We start from the raw sequence: 23,432 nt of genomic DNA, 5'->3' as shown, positions 1-23,432 counted from the left end.
GTAGCAAAGGCGGACCAAGCTAACATCACTCCTATCTCAGTATCTCCCATAATGCAAAACACATCTCCTTGCGGATATGTATAATGTTATGCATTAAGGGAAGGGCCACTACTCAGACTGGTTTCGACCTTTATTGAGGTCTCTTCAGTGGGAGCACGGCCCAGAAGTGGAGATACCAGGCAGAAGCAATGGTGAGGTCATCTTTACCTATAGGAGTTGCCAAAAGGTGTGCCACCTTTTTATTAAATTACTCTGGATTTAGAGAAAGATGTTGAAAGTTTATTTTTCACTTGGTTAGATTATAATAAATTTAGTTCAATCCTTTATCCAAGTGTGAGCAAACAAAGTTTGCGCCTGAAAATATCTTGAGGACTGGGGTAAGGTAGTACAACACCGGGCAACTCGTAGCAAAGGTCCTGAAGATATTTTCAGGCGCAAACTTTGTTTGCTCACACTTGGATAAAGGATTAAACTAAATTTATTATAATCTAACCAAGTGAAAAATAAACTTTCAACATCTTTCTCTAAATCCAGAGTAATCTAATAAAAAGGTGGCACACCTTTTCGCAACTCCTGTAGGTAAAGATGACCTCGCCATTGCTTCTGCGTGGTACTCCACTTCTGGCCCTGGCTCCCACTGAAGATGAGATGCTCTGTTTGGGGTAGGTTTTTGCTTTTCTCTGAGTAGAGCCACCACTGAGATTATGGCTCTGTCTGGTGGTGAGGTGAGCCTGCCACTGGGTAGAGCCAACGCTGAGAAGTTCCTCTTGGTAACCGGGTGAGCCTGTCACTGAGTGGAACAAAGCTGAGTTGGGCGATCTTTCGGGATCGTCTAATTTTTAGAGAGGTCTTTACTTAAATACACCTCAATAAAGGTCGAAACTAGTCTGGGTAGTGGCCCTTCCCTTAATGTATAACGTTATACATATCCGCAAGGAGATGTGTTTTGCATTATGGGAGATACTGAGATAGGAGAGATGTTAGCTTGGTCCACCTTTGGTACGAGTTGCCCGATGTTGTACTACCTTACCCTAGTGCTGAAGATATTTTCAGGCGCAAACTTTGTTTGCTCACACTTCGATAAAGGATTAAACTAAATTTATTATATTTTACCTTTATATCTTTTTCATTTTCATATGTGATCATACATCCTAGGTAGTTAAATTAATTCACCTGTTCTAAGATCTTGTTATCTATTACTATTTTAGTTCTTGCTGGATCTTGTCCTTTAAAGGCCATAGTTTTTGATTTTTCCGTTGATATTATCATACCATAATCTTTGGCTATCTCATTTAGATCTAAAATAGCTTTCTGTAAGTTATCTTCAGCATTTGTAATTATTATTTGGTCGCCGGCAAAGAGGAGAGTGTTTAAGTTTACTGTAGGAGAAAGTTTAATTCCTTGGTGTAAATTTTTATTCAATTTTATTATTGTTTCATTTAAGTAGGTATTAAAAAGAGTTGCTGAGATGGGGGACATCCCTGTCGGACTCCCTTGGTTTATCTCTAACGTATATGATAGCTCGTGATTTAATCTTATTTGTATTTGATTATTTTCATATATACTTGTGATAGCTTTTAGGATATTATTTGGTATTTCTCTTTCTTTTAATATGTTAAATAATATGTTTCTTTTAACTTTATCGAATGCTTTTTCAAAGTTCAATAAACGCAACATGTGTTTCTAAATTGTATTCTCTTCTTTTCTCTATTATTAATTTTAGGCAAAAGGCTGGGTCTATACATGATCATCCTTTTCTAAATCCATTCTGTACTTCTAAAATAAAGTTTTCGGAATATTTCATTAGTTTGCTATTTACGATTCTGCTATATATTTTGTAACAGGAATTTAGTATACTAATGCCTCTATAGTTTTTAGTGTCATCTCTATTACCTTTTTTAAAGATAGCAATCACAATTGCTTTTTTCCACTCTATTGGGGGATACCAGTTGAATAAATTTTATTTAAAAATAATAAAAGTCTTTCTTTGAATCTTGTTCTTGCGTATTTATATAGTTCTGAACCTGACTTATCTTCTCTAGTTGATTTTCTGTTCCTTGTTTCTTTCAGGCTGATTTCTAATTCTTTAGTTATTTCCTTTTCATTTTCGTTAATTGTTTGCCAGTTGCCCTTTTTAAAATATTTGTCTGTCCACAATTCTGTGTAGTAATTTAGAAATTCTTCTAATTTCAATTCGGTGTTTAATTAATTTTTTTTTTTTTTTTTTTTTTTTGGTATCTGCATTTAAGTGTTTCAAAATCTTATAGACATTGGGTCTTATTTTATATAAATCATGTTCTAAATTAGAAACAAATTTGTTCCATGATTCGCTGTCTTTTTTGACTTCTCTTTTAGCTATGGCTCTTATTCTTTTATATTCTATTTCACCATCTAATCTTTTACCGCTTAACCATTTGTGATAGGCTTATTTTTTATTATTTCTTTGATTGTATCATCCCAGATCTTCAGTCTTTCCTAAGCTTTCATTTTGCTGCTGCATTTAGTATTGTTTTTATATTAAGCCATTCTATTTCTCTTTCTTTATTTTGTTTTATTTTATCTAGATATTGGTTAATTCTTTGTTCATATAGCCATTGTACATTTGTATCATTCATTAGTCTAGTTTTATAAATGTTTCAATTTTTCTTTCTGTTCTTGTTACTTGTACCCATTTAGGTGGTAATCTTAATTTTATTTTAACAAGAAAGTAGTCGCTGCTTATTTCATGTCCTCTCTGAACTCTAACATCTAGTGAAAATGTTGATGCCTTTTCATTTAATATAAAGTAATCTAATATTGATTTCCATCCTCTTGCTGCACAAGTATATTTATGTATGTCTTTATGTTTATAGAAGGAATTCATTATTTTTAGGTTATTATAAACCACAAAGTCGATCAATTTTTTACCATTCCTGTTTAGAGTATGTTCTCCATGTATTCCTATATTATTATTAATTTTCGTGTTTCCAATTCTTGCATTTAAGTCTCCTGCTAAAATTACGTAATCGTTTTTATTTATTTTATTATATATGTTTTGTAGCTGATTATAAAAATCAGTATTATCCTGTTCTCTTCCTTCTTAATTGGGGCATATAAACCAATTATTTTTAAATAGCCTCTATTTTTATTCTACCTTCTATTAATCTTTCATTCCATAATTTATAATGTTTTAACTGTTTTGAAAGGGAGTTATGAATCCAAATCATGACTCCTGCTTGTGCTCTTTGGTCTCTGTCGACTCCACTGTATATCACATTAAAATTTTCGGTTCTCATAGTTCCTTTTAATTTTTTTTTGTTTCAGTGATTACTGCTATTTTAAAATTTCTTTCATTTAATAATCGGTCTAATTCTATTTTTTTATATGCTATTCCTCTTACATTCCAGTTTGCTATGTGTATTATTTTGTCGTTTCCATTTTTGTTTTACCTTTTCCAATCCAGGGTCGTTTCCCATAGATTCAATCCGATTATCTTTTTCTATCAGCTTACAAGTAGAATTATGTTCTCCATGTCAGGGGACTAACCTTAAGGCTTCTGAACTAGCCTTCTTCCGAATTTAAACCCATAGGAGGAATAGGGTATATTGAAGGGGGAAAGAGTATATTATAGAAGAATTATAGTAAGGTTTATAGAGAGGGCATAGTTGTAAGGCCAGAAATGAAAAGACCCCATGGCCCTCGAGTACTCTAATAGCATAAGGGTCATAAAATAAGAAGAGTTGGCTAATAAGGCCTTATAGGAAAGATTGAAGTAAGTGGATCTTCCTCAAAGTAGAAGAGGATAGATCCAGCTAAGGTTTCATGGGAGTGCCGCTTCCCTTAATATCAAGATGATTTCCCCTTATCGCCCTGTTGGTCCACGAGTCCTTATTCAGTATATTCGGACCACCCCACCCCACCACACACAGGGTTGGCTCCCCTATCCGCCACCCATTGGACGCGCTCTCAAGGGGTTACAGGGTCCCCCCGAGAAAGCATTAAGTAATCGATGTTCTTAATCTGAAAGTGAGTGTACGTTATACTGAAGAAAAACTGGAATATACGTTTCATAACAAAACAGTACACATTTCCAGTAAACCATAAAGAGAATTAAATACATGAAAACAGTAAATGTAAAGTCAGTTGTGAAAAGTAACTTTTTTTGGAAATCAACCACAAAAAATATTGTTTTCCTCTACAGAAAGGGAAATGATAAATACGGTTACTAAAGGATAGCACAAGGATGAATGTTCAGCTCTTACACCTCATGAGAGGAACTCACGTGATAGTAATGTAAACATTTAGTGGAGAAATCAGTATTACAATAAGCTGAAGGTAATAAATAAATATTATTAATTACTATGAGAATTTTATTTATTATTTTTATTTTTATTTATCTCCCAACTACTATGTACGTATTTTTACTTCTGTGTTTAACAGACATTCCATATTGCTGAGTTGTAGCATTAAAACCAGAGTTTTTTTCTCTCTCTCTCTCTCTCTCTCTCTGAGAGAGAGAAGTTTTTTAATTCTTTGGCCTACCCAAGCTCGACTAACATGGAATTGGCAAAAAAAAAGTATAAAAAAAGTTCAGCTAGTCAGCGAATAGGATCAAAGTTACATTTCATTACATTACTACTGATGTTGTTAATGTCTTATAAGTTATTTTAACTATTGGAACTTACGATTCATAGGAGGATTACACATTTATTCCATATTTTTTTTTTATTGAGGAATAATTTTGTGTGACACTCGTGATAAATGGGAGAAGTGAATATAAAAGTTAAAAAAAATAGTGTTTTGCAATTAACAAAGGAGCCACAACTATTATTATTGAAGCTAACAGTTCACTTCTTGTTTGATATGACATAGCTGGATATGTATCCCGTCTACCCTGGAGCCTCAATGTTTCATATATATATGCACATTTTTACTCAAGTTCATCTTCGGTTAACAAACATCTTGAAGGTCGCTACATACACCCTCTGTCCAAAACGAAACCGAACTTTTCGAAAATAGAAGAAACTAGTGGCGCCACCTGTTATATCTTTTTGTTGTCGAAAGCGGTTCATTAGAAGCAGAGTTATAGTGCCAAGAGTGATGGTGTGTTTTGATGAACGGTCGGAAAATGAGTTGCAAACAGAGAGCTGCGATTGACTTTTGTGTTACACTTGGTAAAAGTTTTACCGAAACGCATCAAATGCTTCAAAAAGCATACGGTGATGAATGCTTATCCCATATTCAAGTTTACGAGTATTTTAAGCGATTTCAAAGTGGTTGTGAGACGCTTGAGGAAGACGAAAAGCCGGGCCGTCCGAAAACTTTACTGAACGAATTTAACATCCAAAAAGTGCGTGATTTCATCAAAGAAAACCCGAAATCGTCGGTGAGATTGATTGAAGATGAATTGTGGATTACAAAAATCAACTGTGCACAACATTTTGACCGAAAGTTTGGGCCTTTGTAAATTGAATTCGCGATTTGTTCTCCACAGGTTGACCAACGACCAAAAAATGTATCCAATTGAACACTGCAAGGACTTCATTAAAACCTCTCGTAAGGACTTCGACTGCCTTGAAACTATGTTACTGGTGACGAAATGGTATTTTGAGCATGAGCCCGAAACAAAGCGCCAGAGTGCTGAGTGGAGACCACCATCCGAAAAAAAAGTCGCTTGGAGAAGTCAAAAGTAAAGACAATGCTGATTTGTTCTTATGATTCCAAGGGCATTATCCGCAAAGAATTCGTTCCCCCTGGCCAAACGGTTAATGGTGAGTTTTGTCTCGAAGTTTTGAAGCGATTGATAGCGAGAATTCGTTGCGTACGGCATGAATATCGTGACGACCGACCGTTTGTCAAAATACACTGTCACTTGGTATAACTCCGCTTCTAATGAAACAAATATCATAAACAGTTGACACAACACTAATGAAGGTTGCTGCTTTCGACAACAAAGAGCTACAACAGGTGGCGTCACTAGTTTCTTCTATTTTCGAAAAGTTCGGTTTCTTTTTGGACACGTGGTGTGTATATAAAATTATAAAATCGATTATTACTAGCTTCATTACAAAAGGCAGTATCTTTTCTTTCGCAGAAGGGAGAGCGTTGGTCATTTATCATGATTTTTTAGTATTATTATTGCACAGCACCTCCTTGTAGTCCGAAGACTCATCGTGGGAGATCCAGACTAACAGCCAAAGCACTCGCAACCGTTCCAACCCATTCCACTCTCCAAGCGAAAAATCTAATCGTCACACTCTTACCCAATTTCCAGGGATTACTTCATGTCCTGGCTCTTCTAGCCAAGGTGCTGAAATATTTCCTCTGTATCAATCCTATTAAATTATTAATTTATAATTCTTCATTATTCTGCGATTGCTTTACACTTTGGACGTGTGTGAACAAGCTTGTTTACTTCCAAAGGGGGAAAAATCTTAAGGTTTATGCACAATAAACATTCAGTGCATTCACAGCTCCATCATTTCTTAATTTGCTACTTTGTTTTTCTTACATCATCGCGCACCATGTTCTGAAAGAGATGGTTAATTAAATAAAAATTATTATTTAGTACATATCCTGCTGCACTGAACTTGGATATTCTCTTCGCTGCCTTCCAGTGTTTAACCGATAACACTTGGAGAGTTCTACGAGATCTGTAGTTATTTAGCATTGGTCTGATTGCAGCATCAGAATAAATTAGGATCATTTAATAATTATTTATAATTGAAGTTAATTATTGATTGTTTATTTTTGTTTGCCCCCCCCCCCCGAAATTTATTTGTTTAAAGCGTCATATCTGTAATTACATTCGAATAGTCTTCTTCAACCTTCTGGTTCTGTCTACTGCTGGATGATGGTCTCCATGATTTTCCAGATCACTCGGTTTTCTGCCTCTCCCATCCATCTCACTCCTGCAATTTGTTCCAGTTCATCTCTCCATCTTCTTCTCCGTCTTCCTCTTTGTCTTGCTCCATCCATTGGTCTCCACTCTGTTGTTTTTCTAGTCCATCTCCCGTCACTGCATCTGGCAATATGGCCAGCCCATTTAATGTATTTTCCAATATCCATGACACCTGTTTGAGATCTTATCCAGATATTTGTCTTCCTATCTCTTAATGTTATTTTTAGCATACTTCTTTCCATGCGATGTTGTATTGTCCTCAGCTTTTTGTTTAGGACTTCTGTTAAAGTCCATGTTTCTCCTCCATAAGTTAGGACAGGAAGTATGCACTGGTCGAAAGCTTCCCTTTTCAGACTCATAGGGATGTCACTTCTGAATATGTCTCTCATTTTCCCATAAGCCATCCATCCAAGGTGAATTCTTCGTTCAATCTCTTTTCTTTGGCACTCTTCAAAGGATAACAATTGGCCCAAATATACATATGAAGTAACTTGTTCTATTTCATGGTTTTCAACTTTGACAGTTCTATGGTTTATGTATTTATTCATTATTATTTTTTTTATTTTTAATCCAATTTCTCTGGAGGCTTTATTTAGCTGATTTAGCCTTTCTTCCAGATTATCTGCTATCAGGACAATATCATCTGCAAATTTCAGATGATGCAGCCTTTCTCCATTTATGTTTATTCCTTTTGTTTCCCAATCAAGGCTTCTAAAGACTTCCTCTAGTGCAGCTGTAAATAATTTGGGAGATATGGTGTCGCCTTGCCGGATGCCTTTTTATATTGGGAACTTTTCACTGTTTTTGTATAATTTAATTACAGAAGTTGCATTATTGTAAATATGTTTTAGTGTTTCAATATATGGTTTCTCAGTTCCCTGGGTTTCAAGTGCTTTTAGTGTTGCAGATGTTTTAACTGAATCAAATCCTTTTTTGTAGTCTATATAGGCCAGACATAAGGGTTTATTGTATTCAATTGATTTTTCAATGAGCTGTCTTAATGTGTGAATATGGTCCAAAGTATTGTAATTCTTTCTAAATCCAGCTTGTTCACAGGATTGCATTCCCTCTAGTTTAGATTTTATTCTATTATTTATAATTTTTGTGAAAACTTTATATATGGTGGAGAGTAGGCTTATAGGTCTGTAGATTTCAATTTCTTCCTTATTGCCCTTTTTATTAAAAATTAATATTAGAAGTGAATTGTTCCAATATTTCGAAATTTTTTTCTGTTTTAGGCATTTATTAAAGAGTTTAATCAGCTGTTTGATGGCAGGGCTTCCTCCCAGTTTTAAGAAGTCTACCATAATTCCATCTTCTCCTGGGGGCCTTTCCATTCTTAATTTCCCACAGTGCCATTTCCACTTCACCTTGTAAGATCTCAGGGGCATCATGTTCTTCCTCATTCGAGTTATCCATAGGCGATTCTTGGATGTCCCGGTCTTTGTCTTCATAGAGTTCAGTATAATATTCCTGAATTCTTTTGATTATTGCATCTCTATTTTTTATAATTTCTCCATTTTTTCCTCTTAACAGCAGCTATTTCCTTTGTTCCAACTGATAATGTTCGTCTTAGCACCTTCATATTACTATTGTTTCTTTAATTTTCCTAGTATTATACATATAAGTTCGTGTTGTATAGTTTTACAAATTTCCGCATATTCTATTTTATTGGTGTCATTAATAATTGTCAGATCTAAGATTTCCTGTCTTAGTTTTTCCTCTCCTTGGTGCCTTTCTACACCTCCTATTTCTAGTGCACTCAAGATAGATTTTGTTAATATTTCATTAGCATCATCGATGGTAGTAGCTGTGTTTAACTTTTTTTAGTTCATTTTTGAGTGCTTCTCTATAACAACTTTTATTGTGGTAGATTTTTTGTAGATTCACTAAATTGGACTTTTTTTCTTATGAGCTTATTCCGTTCCCATTTTTTGTTGATCCATACTTTTGCCCTTACCAGTCTGGTCACTTCCTGTATTAAATCTATTAAGCACTTCGGTATTATTTATTATATATCTTCTGTTGGAGAGGATGAAGTCTGTTTCGTTGTAAATTTGTCCATTTTCGGTTGATTTTCTTCTTGAAAAAAGCAGTTCATAATAAACAGGTTATTTTCTTCTACAAATTCAATAAGTCTTTCTCCTCTGTCCAAATCCAAATTTACCGATGGAGTTCAGATAGTCATCTCTGCTTCCAATTTTGGCATTAAAGTCACCCATTATAATTATGTAGAATTCTTTAGAATTATTGAATGTGGATTCTAATGTTTCATAGAAATCTATCTCTTCATCTGAATGGTCCATAGTTTGAGCATATACTTGTATAATTTTCAGTTGGTATCTTTTATTTCTGAAGAGACTTAGTTCAGCTATTTTTGATGTTATTTTATTTACAAACAGGACATTGTCCTTGATTGTTTTATTTATTAGGAATCCTACATCACCAGTTGAGTTTCGATTAGTAATCTTCATAATAAAAACACTTACCAGCCATTCATGAACTTTAACGCTATTACAAACTAAATCAGTTCTTTCTCTTGGTGATCTGCCTACCCCCCCCCCATTTGCGAGTTCCGAAGCATTTTTTTTCCACGAAAAGCTTTTTAACCTCAATGAACATCATTTTGATAACCGTCCGAGAAAAGGGCGCAAGTGTCAGCTGTTGCTTGGGTGTCGAACTTAAAATGAAATAAACTAATGCAAGCTTAGCTCGTGATCTCAGATAAGCACACTGTACTCGCTAAATGTTATGGCTATTGTTTCAGTGGTCCTAAATTAATTGCAGACATTATGCTTCGGAATCGCTGTATTTTTTTAACTAAAAAAAGCGTGACTCAAGTGGACGGATATATTACTAGTTGATCTCTAAACAAAGTAGAAACCAAGTGTGAAAACATTGTTACAAAATCCAAATCTGTATTACAATGTTAGTTGATACCTTTTATTCAACATACACGTGAAAGGCCACAACAGTGTCATGTGTTGAGAAAGGGATTAAAAAGAAAAGTTAATCTTAATAATTTGGAGTAAAGTGGATGACGAACAATATTAAGCAGGAATTGCATGCGAAAAAAAGAGGCTATGGAAGAGATATAAGGAGACAGGTGAAGAGAAGATGAATAGAAGAGTGACTAGTATGGTAAGGAAGGCTAAACTGGAATATGAGAGGAGATTGGCCCTAAGATCCAAAGAAAATCCTAGGGAATGTTTTAGCTATGTGGTCAGTGGGAGGAGAAATGACTGGAAGAATGATATTGCAGGGTAAAAATAGGAATAGAGTGACTGATGCAGAGGACTTAGTGGAATTGTTCAATGAACACTTTATTGGAGTATTTCATCCTGGAGGAGTCAGTTTTAATACTAGAGGAATAAGGCAGGTTCGAGGTATAGAGGTACAGGAGGAGTGTGTGTTTCAAATACTGAGTACTCTGGATGTCAGTAAAGCTGTGGGACTGGATGGTATTTTACTACGAGTTTTGAGAGAATTTGCTAGTGCCTTTGACCTGGCTTTTCAATGAAAGTCTGGCTGCGGGAAAGGTGCTGTTATCAGTAGTTGTTAAGATCTTAGAGAAAGTAGTGAGGGACCTTATACAGCATTGGGCAGATGAAGGTGGTGTTATCCGTCAGAGTCGACATGGATTTGTGAAGGGGCGCTCTTGTTTTAGCAATATGTTAGCTTTTTATAATAAAGTTACAAGAGCATTAGATGAGGGAAAGGCATATACTGCTATATTCTTAGACTTGATATGATAATCTGATATTTAAGTTGCAGCACATGGGTCTGGATGTCAGATTGGTCAACTGGATTCAGGATTGGCTGTCCGATAGATATCAGAAAGTTGTGTATGGTGGGACAGTTTCAAGGAGGCAGAGGGTTACAAGTGGGGTCTCACAGGGCTCAGTACTGGGATCTATATTGTTTAACCTTTATATCAATGACATTGTCAGTGGATTGCAAGGGGATATTCAGTTGTTTGCAGATGATGCAAAGTTGGGAAGAATTATTAGTAATAGTGCAGATGTGGTAGCCCTGAAAGAGGATTTGAATAACCTAGATAGATGGGCAAATGAATGGGGGTGTGTGGGTTTAATGCAGCAAAATGTAAGGGCTTGAGGTTTGGGAAACATCGATGGGATGCTGCATACTCTAGGGGAGGAGTTATACTGGAGGAAGTAGGGGAGATAAGAGATCTGGGATTGATGATTGATAGAAATCTGAAATTTAGGGGACATATTGCAAAGATAGCACAGAGGATTGCTGCAATTATGAGAAGGACACTGACCTGCAGAGATAAGAGGGTTATCATTTCGTTGTATAAGTCTCTGATCAGGCCACACTTAGACTATTGTTCTCAGATTTGGTCCCCAGGATTTTGAAGGGGATAAATTAACTGTGGAAAGGGTACAAAGGCAGATAACAAAGATGGTTTCAGGACTACCATGCTAGTTATGAAGATCGGCTGAGGGAATGTGGACTGCAGAGTTTGGTGGATAGAAGAAGGAGAGGTGATATGATTGAGACTTTCAAACTGTTGAGAGGTGGTTACAGGGTTGACACTGGGAAGTTCTTTCGCTTGGTTGAACAGCGGGAAGGAGTGGAGTGATGACAAAGGCCATCCCTGGAAGTTACGAAAGGAAACAGTTTGCAAGAAGGTGAGGAGTGGTTTCTTTGCATGGAGGTTGGTTGAACCATCGAATGCATTGCTTGATGGAGTGGTGAGAGCGAGAACTGTCAATGAGATTAAGGAGTGGTATGATAGACTTTGTGTTTGTCAGGGGGAGACCTCCCCTCGATGAGTCTTAATAGACTTTGTGTTTCTTAGGGAGGACCTCCCACGATGAGTCTTTTGACTCCATGGAGGCCTGAATAATAATAATAATATGTTTGGAAAAAACTAAGGCTCTAAATAGAAGGTACGCTTACTTGCCGCCATTTTGGATCTAGGGTCGCCCACAGTCGCATTCGTTCGAGCTCTTGATTTTTTCGACTTTATAGCGAAATGGGAGGTTGTTCTGCTCCAAATTGTATGTATGTATATATATATATATATATATATATATATATATATATATATATATATATATAATGAATAACCTATAATGAATATATATATATAAGTTATAAATTATCATTGACCTGCTTGCTTTTTAAAAGTTCATATTGAAATATAAGAAAAATCTTATGAACTTGCATACAGTACATATATTGAAAATACTGTTATTCTATTACACAGATCCCTTCCCCCGTATGTATACGTAAACATAAATTACTTGTAAATATCTCTGAAACAATGATAATTTATAAGTCATATGTCTAGTTTTGTTTTATTTTATTATTAATATTATTACATGACACCTCCATGGAATTCCAGGACTTTCAGTTCTGTATTTTAAAGTACGGATTTAGACAATGCAATGCAATGCAGAATTACTAAAATTAATAACAGTATTTTATCAAAATCGCTAATTTATATAAAGCAGTACAACCAATAATAAAGGACATGGGAAGTCTTTTCTTTACGAATTCATGAAAAATGAATGCTTATGAGCGTTATACAGCCACTACTATTTACTGATAAATGATACAAGCTCTAACCGCCAAAATGGCGGCAAGTACGGGGGGGGGGGGATCTGTGTAATAGAATAATAGTACTGTATTTCCAATATATGTACTTTATGCAAGTTCATAAGATTTTTCTTGCTTTTTAAAAGTTCAATATGAACTTTTAAAAAGCAAGCAGGTCAATGATAATTTATAACTTATTACATACATACAATTTGGAGCAGAACAACCTCCCATTTCGCTATAGAGTCGAAAAAATCAAGAGCTCGAACGAATGCGACTGTGGGCGACCCTAGATCCAAAATGGCGGCAAGTAAGCGTACTTTCTATTTAGAGCCTCAGAAAAAACAATATGGGAGAGATAGTTTCAAAGAACAGAGGAGGATAGTGTATGGGTGTTGACCATGGTTAGAAGAAAATAGAGGCAGTGTCCATGAAAGTACCAATAGAAAAAGCATAATGTAGAAATGGAGCGCCTATGGAAATAGTGAAGGGAGTCTTTTTGTGGATTAGGTGATAATTTATTTATTAATGTGAGTTCCCTCCCCCCCTTCCTCCACTGTACCTTACGACTGGTTGAGTCCTCCTAATGAGGGATTAAGTATGTATTTTATGACTGCAGATTCGTGTGTGTTTATGGGGAAGGTTTGCCTGTTCTGAGGGGTGAAAACCCTCTACCTCCGTATGAGACCGGTTAACTCACCTTTAGTCGAAAGAGCCCAATAAGGGTTCCTTACATCATGGACGGGAATCGAACTCAGGTCTTTCTGACCAAAGAGCTTCGTCTATACCGACTGAGCTATGGGGAGGCTCTTAGTGGATAATAATATGAATATATTAAACTTAACGAAAAACAAAATAACTAGAAACAACAAATTTGTTATTTGTTTAGAAGACCACATCAGTTAAAAGTTTCTATAAACGCGAGGTGTAGGACAGTTTTCTTCCTGAGATATCACTATAATTCATGATTGCGATGGTAACGACACTTATCACTATTTTAAGTCATTGCCGATTGGTTGTTTACGATTTCACGATTTCGTGCAAGCAGCTGAAGGCTCTGCGACGAGTGTAGTACGTGTAGCAAGTCTTCGCTTGGTCAAAGTAAATTAAAAGATAAAAACAGTGTAATTTCTTGACAAATTACACTGTTTTAATCCTGTTACCCAAGTGAAGTTTGCGTGTGAAGTATCCTCATGACTAGAGCAGTAGTATAAAGAGTGAAAGCATTATTTTTTCAGAATTCGACATTGTAATAATTTGAATAAAACATAATATACACTATTTTTGTATTAAAATTGTTTATTAAGTATAAGAAAAAACTTGCAGGAAAAAATTTAATTATAACCAGTTTTAAAAACTACTTATTTTTCTCATTCATTCTTGTTTAACCCTCGCTCTCTTCGCCAGGTCTTCAAACAATCAGCTACTATGTACCTAGCTCATCACATTTTCTTTCCATCGTAATGATATCTTTCACTTATTTAATGTCCTAGTCATGAGGATACTTCACACGCAAACTTCACTTGGGTAACAGGATTAAAATGTGACAGACGCAAATGGCGAAAATAAAGCTTGGTTGTACCAAAGTTACTCTATATGTTTAACATGAAGGCCATGTTATCAACATTTTTTTGGTAATTCGAGTCTCGTCCATGAAAGGTAGACTTAGGTGGTAGATGAATTTCATCGTCTGGTGTGACGTCAACACTCTCCTTATTAGAAACTTAAAAAGGTAGTCTTTAGAACACGAATTCGAACTTTCCTTCTTTCCCACGTGTTTTTGTACTAGTTAATAATAATAAAACTGTGTTCAAAGTTATAACCATTTTCTCCATTAGTCCCAAATTAGTGTATGTTATTACACACTTTTAACTTGTCTCTGATTTTGTACAACTCGTGCAAAGGTGCTTTTTTTTTTTTCTTTCCCTGGCTATTCCTTTTATCTGTTAGTGTACGCTTTTCACTCGTTTCTTCAGTTCACACACAAAAAGGGAACATGGAAATTTAGTGTAGCTGGATCGCTGATCAAGTAAAATGTACTTTCTAATTTGATTAAAATGAAGGCAATATTAAAAACGGTGTTCGACTAGTAATCATAACAAATATTTGATGTCATCTTCATTGGCTATTTGAATGCCGATTTCAGGATGACCTGTTTCTTGACAATTTTTCTCGGCAGAAAGGTTATGAATGTGAGCACTGAACCTCGTTTTTTAGACTTAAAAAAATAAAATCCTCCGTGAAACGGAAAATATATCTGATTTTAAGTTGACCTTTTCTCATGATAACCTAAAACTAGTTCTACAATTAACATTATTACACATTAACAGTGCACCTCAAAATTGTATGTGAGAATGCACCCCCCCCATGCATTAAAATGACGATGGTTTACATGGTTTAAATGAGTAACAAATACTGACCTAATGAGTAGTCCATTTCGAGGAAGTGCTATTACGTGCACTGTCAGTGTATAATAATGTCAGTTGTAGACATAGTTACTCTGAGAACTGTTTTATTATTTTAGTTGAGGAGCAATTTTTAATAATCTTATTTGCTTTTGCCTGACTAATAAATCTCCCAGTGTGGCTTTGTCGAGCATTTAATCTTGTTAATATGACGATCGAAGGTAACGTATTGTACCGCTTTGGAAATCTTACAAACGCACTGGTGGATCTACATTTTAGGATCCCTGAAGCTTAAACTTTTGGAAGGGCCCCTTTTACCCCCCCCCCAAATGATGGGGCTGGGAAAGAAACTTCAGAAACAGAAAAGCAACAAAAAGGCGATATATAATCAATTTATCATGCCTATTCTAATAAATGACTGATTTATTTGATTAAATTTTCAAAATATTTTTTCTACATTTTTTGGCAGCGTATTCTTGAAGAATGTTGGCATACGGTTAGTTTCTCGCTATGTCATTTTCTACTGAAAAGATATTCAAATAATTCAACCTCTTTTCAACCATTATCTACAATGGGGAAAGTTATTTATATATATATATATATATATATATATATATATATATATATATATGAAAGCTATGAGAAATTTCTCTCTGCTCAACAGCATGTACTTGGTAGTCATATAAATCTTTAAGACAGTTGTCAAATTTGGAAAAAGCTCAATTAGATTTTTCATGAATTCTTTAGTGCAATGAGATATTGAGTTTCACATTGACAATAGCATACCTACGTTTTTTTGGCGCTCTTGACAAATTCGTAGCGTAGCTAAGTGCGTTTTGGAGTGTGACAATTTCGATAACTTGTAAAATAGCTTGGCATCGACGTCCCTGACAGACTGCCTAGGGCCAAAGCGTTCCTAGGCCTCTGTACACTGACTTGTCAAATAACAGAATTTCGAACTAATTCTATAATAATAATAAAAAAACTTAATTTTTCCTCCCCAATCTGCTCATATGTCAGTCCTCGTAGTTAACTGCGTTATCAAACAATCAAAGAGTCTATTTAGGTTCTACTTCGACTTTTTTAAGCTCCTTTTTATGAATCCCTACTATTTGTTCTGCAAAAATGTCCATAACAATTCGTTTCACGATGCCAGAGCAATTTGTTTATTTCTTCACTCAGCTTTTTTGTTTTTGTTTCGTAGATCCGAAGTTTCTCTAAGTTCTTTAACAGAGAAAAGTAAAAATTATAGCAGAATGTTATGATCTTTACTTTAATTTGTAAATCAGTGTCATAGACATATATAAATGTGATTAGTTCATATAAAAACAGTAGTTCATTCTCGCGGCCCAGGATCGCCCGTTGTGGATGGACACAGCAGGCGCCTCTTCTCCATGCAAATAGAATGTCTCAAATGAAGTTATAACGTGTGCATCATGAAACGACTCGTAAGACAAGAAGATTTTATTACCAATGCGTAAGAGAAGGGACTGGATTGGACTTCAGAACCTTCACTCCTTTTGATGGACTCGAAGCTCAAGCTTCATAGTAAATCGGCCTCTGATGGTGATCATTCAAGCTGAATAAATTGCAATATTTATTTTTGACTCATTCCCTAGAATTTATTCTCTGCGATATGGAAAAATATATTTTTCTCTACAGAATTGATTTTCCTTCTTAAATGTTACATGCTTTGCGAAATAATTTAATTTCTTAATATAGATGGTTGTCTGTATATTATATTTCACTTTTGTTCACGTTTTGATATTCATGTGCCAAATTCAGGATTACAGAATATCATACACAAAGAATACCTCCCGCAAGATTCGTTTATATTATGCAACCGATATCGTCAGATTTAGGTTAGGTGATTAAAATTTGTGTGTTAACCCTACTTGCAACATCGAACACTTATTTAGAGTTCAGACGCCAAAGCACAGAGGAATGTCGATAATGAAATGGTGTAAGGTAGAAACTGGTCCGTGTTTGTTGGCCCATGTAGAGTATAGTCACGAGTTTGTTTAGTGAATACTTGAGACGCGGTGCGATCCAAGTACGACAAACGTGGCACAGTACACAGCGCAAAATAAAACTTTTACTCCCTATTTTGATTTGACAAGGTAAGATAAATATTTTGACAATAACTTAAGCCATTTTTACGTTATATTCATCACACATAAAATCATATATATAAAAGAAACTGAATATTCGCATCAAATAAATTAAGAAAGTTAAGTCATTCAGTATATAGGAACGTTGATTTGTTAAGGTAAAGGTAGAACAAATTATGTAAAGCCCTTGATCGATTTGAATTTTGCTTTAGGTTCTTTAAGGAAATATAACTCTCACTCTGGTTTCGATTTTGACAGTTATATTTGTCATACTCCTATAGTCCTATTTAATGGTTTCACCACTGTCATTGTTGTCCTTCTGGCATTATGCCAAAGTGAAAACGCAAGATGTGGAATTGAGCCAAATGTTTCATTTAAGGTAGCAAGGTGATTTTTTTATCCTTGCTCTTAAAATTTCAATCGCTTGTGTATTGAATTGGATATACCTGGTACCTTTTTTAAAAACCATTGTGAAAGTGAATATTGATTCACTTGCATTAATTACTGGTGTTTATTTGTACATTAAAATTTAACTTCATTACTGATTATTTTACATTTTAGCATTTGTGTATTTTTAAAGCTGATTAATTGCTGTAGTTTCATATATTTATACTCAATTCAAAATCCTTTTTTTGCTATTTTTTTTAAATCAAACTTATTATCCACATAGGTCGTAAAAGCTCAAATAATGCATAATTTAATTTTGATAAGAGCTGCAGGAGTTGAATTCAAACATTTGGTAATGTCATGTTTGCAAAAATTTTTATATGCATGTTTATACATTTAAATATCACACACACACATACAGAGAGAGAGACTAACATTTTCAGGGAAAAAGTGGAGGTAGCTGGCCATACTTGGATTTCATAAAACCTCTGAATCTTTATTTGATAAAACTATGTGTGGGTGTGTATCATCTCAGCTTCTATTTATATTTCAGTCCTTTAAAAAACTGTACTTATCAAGGGCCTGTTTTTAGCTCAACCTGCATCTCATGTTCATACCTGATTACTCATATAATGATATTCGAAGGTGATATAACTCCTTCATGGGACACTTAATATTTGTGCTTTCATGAATACCATATAGCAAGCCTGTGCTCAGTAAGGTCATTGTTTGTTGTTATTTATTAATTAAAAAATTCTTTTGCACAAAAAGAATGTACATTACCCAAATATCTTTGGTGACTTAAAAAGAGAGAGAGAAAAAAGTACCTTACTGTTTAATTCACTATATTTATATGAAGGTTCATATAAATTGGCTTTCTGACCGTGGTTTTCTTATTATTATTCAGGACTACCATGGCACTGACTCATCCATGATGAGTTGACACATTTATCCATACAGTATAGTAAAATCCACTTCGATCATCAAAGAAAGTTTTGACTCTGATATGCCTTCCTCAGATATTCATTTATAAAAAAAGCATAACATTATAGAAGCTTCTTTATCTGTCTCTTATTATAATAGTAGATATATACTATAGAAATGGCACAAATATGCTTGATACACCTCTACTTTTTCTGTTTTTAATCAATACACACATTTACATGAATTTAAGTGTTCTTTGAATGTATGTTTTATGCATATAAATATCATTTATTTTTATATAGCAGCTTGTGCTAGTCTTCTCTCTGTTACGTGTTTTGAGGTATTGTCCTTGTGTTTATTTTGATAAATTTACATGATACATGTTAAGAATAGCTTCCCTACTTATAAATCAGAGCCACCTTGGTTACTATTGTCATATGATGTCAGTATTTGTCAAAGAAGAGCAAGGTATTTGACAGTTTGCATGCATACATACACATGCAGTTTTTATAAGCTAGAGATATCACACTGATAACTCTTGTGATACCTTAAGACTCACAAATATCATTTTTTATGGTAACCTCCATGGAGTCTGAAGACTCTTTATGGGAGGCCCATATTATTCTTAACACAATATCTATCACATCTCTCCTTAAACTCATTCACTGAAAAAGCACAGCTATCTCAGGAAATCCATTCTGCTCATTTGCTACTCCAAGCAAAAAAACCTTGCATCGTTGTTCAACAACGTAAAACTTTCAGAGACAAACATATCATCAGCATCTACTTTGTAAACACCTAAGATATCCCTGTCTTGATGCTATTCAGAAAAGGCCAGTCCAGTTCTCTTCCAGACCCTCATCTGTAGATATTTCAATGGCCTGTTCAGCAAACTAGCACCATTTTATGCCCTCCTATTTTTGCCAGATCTACAGTAACTTAACTTCAGCAACAGCCACTCACTATTCTTTTACAGTTGGTCTGCATACTCACCAAACCTGCTACTCCCACTCATCTCTCATCTTTCACTTCTGGTGGACAGGAGGAGGGGAGATATGATAGAGACCTAAAAATTATTAAGGGGTTGTTATAGGATCAATGCTGGAGCAGTTCTACAGAAAATGGTGGAAGATTAGGGGAAAACCATAGGTCATCCCTGGAAGCTGTATAAGGAGGGTGTGAGTAGGGGAGTGAGAAGCAGGTTTTTTTTCATGCAGAGTTGTGAATGATTGGAATGCCTTGCCTGATACTTTTAAACTATGTATTTGTTTCATAGTTTGTTTTCTTAACTTACCTGAATTAAATAAAAATATATTTTTTGTTAGATATGTCATTGTTGTTTATATAATTAAAAAAAAAAAAAAAACTATTTCGGAACATAACCCTATTTCTTCTATGTGATCTGAGTCTCGCATAATGCGATTTATATAATGCGGCATTTCTACGGAACCTAACATCCACGTTATACGAGGGTTACCTGTACATAGTTTTAAATGGTCGGTAATTCATTGTTCCGCTAATCAGACTTCAATCACACCTCTCATTCTCTGAATGATAACAAGAGCAAGCATGAATTTCAAGACCAGCATTCGCCCCTGATGCAATCATGCCATCAACTGGAAGCAGCCCTAAACTAGGCCAGTCGATGAGCTAATTCACTTGCTTTTGTGGTATGCCCTCTGAACTTCAAATTCTTGTCTACTATTCTCCCTCCCCTAAATCTGATCAATTTCCTACAGTCTAGTTCCATTGTTGTAATGTGCAGCTTATAACTTTTGATCTCAAATGTTATAATAGGGAATTGAGACATGCAGCTGTTTTATGTGTGAAACAGGTATTCCTTCTTTATTATACTACACATGTGTATTTTGCTTTATCTAATATTTTTTTTTATATATAGGTACCTTGGAATGGCAAAAGAGAAAGGTCACATAGTTAAATTTCTTCATTCATGTGACACTTTTGTAGCTTTACCTCCAGTTACTTCTAAGGGATGTATTATTTTTGGTAAGAATTCTGATCGACCAGCTGGAGAAGTTCAAGAAGTCATATACATTAAGGCTGCTGATTATCAAAGTGATTCTAAAGTACAGGTATGGTTTTCTATTTTCTTGATGATAGCATTAAAACATTCCAAATATACTTTATGCACTGCCATGTTTTTCAGTAGATAACATGTTACTTATACAAAAACTTCTGCATGTTATAGAATTAGTATGTACTGGAATTTTATTTTCCATTATCTTTTTTGGTATCATTATGACTTCATGTTGCCTTCTCCAGTTAAATTTTCACTTCATGCTGTCTAAGACCTTGCAAACAGGAGAAATGCTATGTACATAATTTACTTTCAAATACCATATATGTCAGCATATAAGACAATATTTGAAGTTAAAAAAACTGCTGAAACCAGGAGTCATCTTTTATTTCAGGCATAAATTTGTTGGTGGAAACATCATCAAGCCTCTCTCCTGTAGTAGTGTACTGTGTTCTAATATGCTTTTGGAATGTTAATATATCAATATTGGCATATTAATATATATTTGTATATTTAATAAATGTATTCAGTAGAACAAGCATGTAATCCCATCTCCCCCATTTAAATTCCAATGAAACCTTATTGGTGATTACGTGAATTGCAACATGCAAAACTGTATACTCATATAAACAACAATTTTGCAATCATCTTGTGTGGGGGAGATATCATTCATAAGTTACAGTAAAGAAAATACTTAAGATGACTACTATACGTTATATTTAAGTAAAAGTAATGTGTGCAAGAAGCAGTAAGTATAAAATTTGTGGTTGTCTCATACAATGAGTATAGCACAAAATAAACATTTTGAAAAGAGATTTCGGGAGTTATATATGCCAGCATATATGGTAGTTTTATTTTAATGTTCAAATTATTCAATGTTTATTAAAGTTGAACACAATGGAATTTTATTTGCATGTAATTAGGTTAAAAGATCAATGAGCAAAAAACATAATTATCACAAAAAAAAAAAGAATAAAATGAAAACAAACTTATACTTCTCTATTCATTGAAAGTTTATTTTTCACTTGGTTAGAATATAATAAATTTAGTTTAATCCTTTATCCAAGTGTGAACAAACAAAGTTTGCACCTGAAAATATCTTCAGGACTGGGGTAAGGTAGTACAACACTGGGAAACTCGTAGCAAAGGTGGAGCAAGCTAACATCACTCCTAATAAATTTTCAACATGTTTCTCTAAATCCAGAGTAATTTAATAAAAAGGTGGTACACCATTTGGCAACTCCTATAGGTAAAGATGACTTGCCATTGCTTCTGCCTGGTATCTCCACCACTGGGCTTGGCTCCCACTGAAGAGACCTCAATAAAGGTCGAAACTAGTCTGGGTAGTGGCCCTTCCCTTAATGTATAACATTATACATATCCACAAGGAGATGTGTTTTGCATTATGGGAGATACTGAGATAGGAGTGATGTTAGCTTGCTCCACCTTTGCTACGAGTTGCTCAGTGTTGAAGATATTTTCCTGAAGATATTTTCCGGTTTGTTTGCTCACACTTGGATAAAGGATTAAACTAAATTTATTATAACTTCTCTAATTGATAACCACATTCTATTGCATTTCATGCATATTTTGCTTTTAGCAGCCATGTTGTGATCATTGACCTTCTGGAAATTAGTCTTGTCATTATCGCTACTCATTTTCTGTTTGTTTGCTGTTTATTCAAAGCTTGGTCTTCCAATCTGTATAATTTATGAAATTCTAAGAAACTTTGATGCCAGTTCGATCCCTACTCACTTCAAGAAATACTAATTTAAAAGTTCATAAAAGAAGCAGGGAAAACTTTCTGTACATTCCATGTAATCTACAGAGTGTGCATTATTGACCAGAAAATTGGATAGACAGAATTGAAAAGCTTCTATTTCTTATGCCTTTTTTTATATTAGTATATTATTATCACTGATCTACAGGAACTTTAGACTACAATGAAGTCTAAAGGTTCATTGTTCATAATTGCATCTTAAATTTGTCATTTGCTCTGCTTGCTTCACTCCCCCCCCCATGTAAAAAGATGTTTTTTACAGCCTTGCTCATTACCCCCATGATTGACTTCTAAAGGGGGGGGGTTACTTCAGCTGCTTAGTTCAAAGAATGACATGCTGTATGGTTTGAATACCCCTTGTTTGAAGGAACTTTTGTAGGGGCTTTTCTTCTAAAGTCAATTTGTCAGTTTCATATAAAGATAGGATTATTATTATCAACATCTGACCTCCATGGAGTCAGACTCATCATGAGAGGTACACACTATTGCACACAATGCTCATCCAGCTGTGCCTTAAACTGATTCAATGTGTCTCCATTCACTAGACCTAGACACTCAGGCAGTGCATTCCACTCACCAACAACTCTCCATGCAAGTGAACTGCTCTTCACTTCTCTGCTGATGCCCTCCTTATGCAGTTTCCTGTGATCTTGTTCTACCCCCCCATTCTATGAAAAATCTCTTCCATGTCAACCTGATAACAACACTTGAATAGCTTATATGTTTCAATCATATCATCTCCTATTCATGAGGCTTTGCAATTATCCAATGTGACATCTTCACAACTTGTGCAATGTGGCCCCTAAATTTTAGGTCCTTGTCCACCACCACTTCCAGATCTCTCATTTCCTCTACCACATTTTAAAACCTTACACTTTGCAACATTGAACTGATAGTTCCACTTACCTGCCCAATCATGTAATCTATTCAAGTCCTCCTGTAAGGCTATAACATCTGTTTGACTCTGCAATTGTCCCAGAACTGATGAAAGAGGAAAGTGACCTTACTCTTTTGGGATACTGTATCCCCATATACAACTTTCTGATACCTATCTGACAGCCAGTCACTGATCCAACTCAGAAGTCTGTTATCCAATCCCATCTGTTTTAATTTATTTAACAGCTGGTCATGTGGCAGTCTATGAAAAGTTTTTGCAAAATCCAAGTACACCACTGTATATGCATCTTCCCCTCTACAAGATATTTGTTACCTTGTTATAGTACATAAGCAAGTTAGTAAAACATGATCTCCCTTTAACAAACTCATGCTGATAACCACAGAGAATACTGTTATCAACTCATTTCTGTATCCTACTTCTCACCAATCTCTCTAGTACTTT

The 23,432-nt window shown here is 35.0% G+C and overlaps 1 protein-coding gene across 2 annotated transcripts in view; it reads left to right on the top strand.

The window, feature by feature from the left end:
• LOC150105581 (secernin-2-like) overlaps positions 1-23,432 on the top strand; it is a 196,241-nt gene that overhangs the window by 94,050 nt on the left and 78,759 nt on the right. Inside the window, exons 1-2 of one of the 2 annotated variants that reach the window (XM_090394263.1) lie at positions 16,864-16,973; positions 20,176-20,368. In XM_090394263.1, the coding sequence (XP_090250389.1) occupies positions 20,186-20,368 (183 nt within the window). In that variant the 5' untranslated portion in view covers positions 16,864-16,973; positions 20,176-20,185. Of the gene's footprint in view, positions 1-16,863; positions 16,974-20,175; positions 20,369-23,432 lie in introns of those variants that run through there. The other variant, XM_090394262.1, reaches the window with a different exon arrangement.

The sequence above is a fragment of the Typopeltis vanoorti genome, chromosome 6 (genome assembly GCF_054136105.1).
Source record: "Typopeltis vanoorti isolate ZY-2024b chromosome 6, IOZ_Tvanoo_1.0, whole genome shotgun sequence".
NCBI classification, from domain to species: Eukaryota; Metazoa; Arthropoda; class Arachnida; order Uropygi; family Thelyphonidae; genus Typopeltis; species Typopeltis vanoorti.
The sequence above is the reverse complement of the archived record's forward strand: the minus strand, read 5'-3'. Positions and strand labels throughout refer to the sequence as shown.